General features: G+C 47.5%; 1 protein-coding gene across 1 annotated transcript; it reads left to right on the forward strand.

The window, feature by feature from the left end:
• Positions 1–1,207: 1,207 nt before the first annotated feature.
• LOC128266897 (adenosine deaminase 2-like) lies at positions 1,208–2,984 on the forward strand. The gene is made up of 5 exons (XM_053003685.1): positions 1,208–1,641; positions 1,705–2,199; positions 2,266–2,399; positions 2,460–2,817; positions 2,882–2,984. Exons 1-5 carry the CDS (start codon positions 1,208–1,210, stop codon positions 2,982–2,984), a joined length of 1,524 nt encoding a protein of 507 aa, XP_052859645.1.
• The last annotated feature ends 519 nt before the right edge of the window (positions 2,985–3,503 follow it).

Raw genomic sequence — 3,503 nt, forward strand, 5'->3', positions numbered from 1 at the left:
ATCAAGGTCGGCCTCGGTACGGATGTGTCCGGGGGAAGCGAAATGTCCGTCCTGTCGGCAATGAGGTCCGCACTCGCTGTGTCACAGCATTTAAATTTCATGAAAACGCAAAATGTTCAAGGGACGGGACGCGTTGCGCCATCGGTCGACGGGAAGGCCGTGAGTTACACTCCGCTGACCTACAAGCAAGCTCTGTTTCTGGCCACCCTGGGAGGCGCACAAGCACTGGCGCTCGATAGTGTAGTGGGAAATTTTGTGGCCGGAAAGCAGTTTGATGCTTTGCTAATCGACACGGAGCTGCTTCCGATCGGTGGTAACCGACTGCCGGAAGCGATGACGAAGACACGTAGCACATCGCAGCAGCTTGTCCAGAAGTTCGTTTACGTGGGCGATGATCGAAACATCGTGAAAGTGTACGTCGCCGGCAGACAAATAAAGCAAATGTAAACCGAAAAGTGAAGAATGTTTTACGACGAATGGCATCGTTTTCAGTTTTATTCCTGAGAACCGGGGAGAAGGGTTTTCAATACGTTCCGAATTTGAAAAGTAAGGCCGCGATTCGACTGTGACTTCGTCTCCCAAAGGTTATCGGTGTTTTCATGTTGCGGGTATTTTCTTATCATGCGCGAGTTTCGATGCGCTGCGTTTTTTGGCGTTTAGTCGCGTAGCTATCGGCCGGAATTGATTGAAGAGACAATTGAAATAGAATTGTTGCCGATAAGCAGAAGGGAAAGGTTCCAACCAACAACCTATTGCTTCGTGATGTAGGATTCAGAGCCGTGTTAAACAGAAGTTAATATCTACACTCAAGTTTATGCACTTTCTAGCGCCCAACTGACCTATTTTGCGTTGGAACCGATTCATCGGTGCTTTTTTCAGCGGAGGTCCGTTTGGTCCTTTATTGCTACTAAAAACCTAACGTGGACACGTTGTTGATCACGTACGATAACACAAATGGGGCAAATCACTGTTTATTGTGCATATTAAAATATATTCTCTTCTCCCCCAACCTTCTTCGTTACCTGTCCCGTGGGTGTGGGACGGACAAGATGAAGGGTTTATTAATAATTCACTGAAAACCATTATTTCTGCCGGTCAGCTTGTTATGTGGTGGTCGGCTTGGTAAGTCACTGTGCTTCATCGTTAGTTCGCACGTCGACTCCAGATCCTTCGTGTCACGGATTGTCCAGGAACAGTCTGGCTAAGGATGATTGTTCAGGTGGTTGTATTCTTCGTGGTTGAGCATTGGATCACCGCACACACCTTGTACGTTCCGCCTGGCCCAACGGAATACCAGCAGATGCGGGAAGCCATCGTGAAAGCAGAACTCAGTTACGGTCTCGGAGGGAAGGTTTTTCTTAACCCAAGTGAATTGCTGGCTGATCATGTCCTGCAGGAGATGAAAAAGAACGAACTTCAATCACCACCCGGTCAGCTGGCGGTAGGAATGCCATTTTTCCAGGCAAAACCACTCATAGAAGTTAGCAACGTGTTTAAGGCGTTGAAGGTGATGCCGAAAGGAGCAGTGCTGCATTTGCACAACACTGCCGCCGTATCGTCCACTTGGGTCATCCGCAATTTAACGTACCGTCCCGAAGCGCGACTCTGTTCCATCGATGAGCGCCACTACTTTACCGTAAGGTAAGTGCCGGCAGGTGCTGGCATCGGAAACATGCTTTATGCTAGAGTGTCTTCCGTTTTCAGACCACTATCCCACTGTCCGGTGAATCAAACTCGCAACATAAACGATATGCGTAAAGAATGGAAGGACGGCGATGCGAGCTTTGATCGCTGGCTCGAAGCCATTATCAACATGAAGCTGAAACCAAGTGCGGTCCTGCGCCATCAAGGATCGGCCTCGATCGATGACCTGTGGCGAGACTTTGAAACTTGTTTCGATGCGATGAAGGGTTTTCTGCAGTACAAACCCTTTTTCGAAGCGTACCATCAACAACTACTGCACGAGTTTTTCCAAGACAATGTGCTCTACATAGAGCTGCGCGTGTCCCTTTTTCGGCTGTTTGACGCCAATGGAAAGGAGTATGAGCCCGTGGAAGTTGCGTACCTGCTGCACCGGATCGTGGCTGAGTTTCGAAACCAGAACCCTACGTTTCAGGGAGTGAAGCTTATCTTGGCAAAGCATAAAAGCATGAACGATGACGAGCTGAACAGTTCACTCAAGGTGTACGATAGTTTAAGGTAAGTAAAACAGTAATTTGCGGTCATAAGAGAACTAACTTCACGATGCCCGACGGTATGCCTTAGAAGTACCATGCCAGGATTTGTCGTCGGTTTCGATCTCGTCGGTCAGGAGGACGCCAATCGATCGTTGAAGACGTTTGCCGCTGCCCTGTTACGACCACCTCTTCCTAGATATTTTTTTCATGCTGGTGAAACAGGTATGGGGACGGTTTTACAGTGAGGTAAGGTTTTGATTTTTAAATTTGCATCCGTCACAGTTGGATACTACACCGAAGCAGACCAAAATCTAATCGATGCGATTTTGCTCGACACCAGACGCATCGGGCACGGCTACTCGCTGTTGAAGCATCCCATTCTGTGGCACGCAGTTCGCCGGAAGCAGATCGTGCTCGAGGTTTGCCCTATCTCAAATCAGGTGCTCGGACTAGTGAACGACCTACGGAACCACCCTGCCGGGTTTTATGTGGCACAAAACATACCGATCACGATCGCACCCGACGACCCCGGATTTTGGGATGCGGCAGGCGTTAGCTACGACTATTACTTCGCTTTCATGGCCATAGCTCCGTCAACCGGGTTGGGCTTTTTGAAACAGCTCGTCTGGGATTCTATCAAGTAAATCACTTGCACTTCGCGGTGTGATCGCAAGAAGTCTATCCACGTTATCCGTTTCTTTCAGGTATAGTGCCATTAGCGACGGGGAGCGTCAGAATATCACCCAAACTTTGGAGAAACAATGGGACGTATTCGTGCGCGGAATTGGCAAGGAATACGGTCACTAGATACCCTGTGGTAGTAAAAATCGGGTACAACAACGATAACGCAAAGCTCGAACTATGATGTAATTACTAAAACAACATACGTTATACATTTTCCTGGGATAACTAAACATTCTTTTTATACCTATCAATATCATTCGAGTATGTGCTACACTGTTGCACAAGATTCGAGAGAAATCTTCGTTTTCTGAGCCCTCCTTCAAATTTGAATTCAAATACAAACCAAACAAACAAAAGGCTAAACAACCATCGTGTTCGTGCGCTAAATAACCATACTCAAGTACTGCGATTCAAGTATGCACACGTGCTCAAAGCTTTGTTATTACTGGCCAGAGTACTCGCTTTCTTCATTATTCATTATGATACCCAACGATTCCTCGCAGCCAGTTCCACGCATAGTTTCTTGCGAAACAACATCCGCTTTCTTCGGTTCTCTGTACTTTCTCGGATCCACTTCTTGTGTAAGTCCCACTTAAAAACACTTGGGATCGACAATTGTGCATCGCTAACGGTTTTGCCAAC

This window comes from Anopheles cruzii, chromosome 2 (assembly GCF_943734635.1).
Source record: "Anopheles cruzii chromosome 2, idAnoCruzAS_RS32_06, whole genome shotgun sequence".
Lineage (NCBI taxonomy): Eukaryota > Metazoa > Arthropoda > Insecta > Diptera > Culicidae > Anopheles > Anopheles cruzii.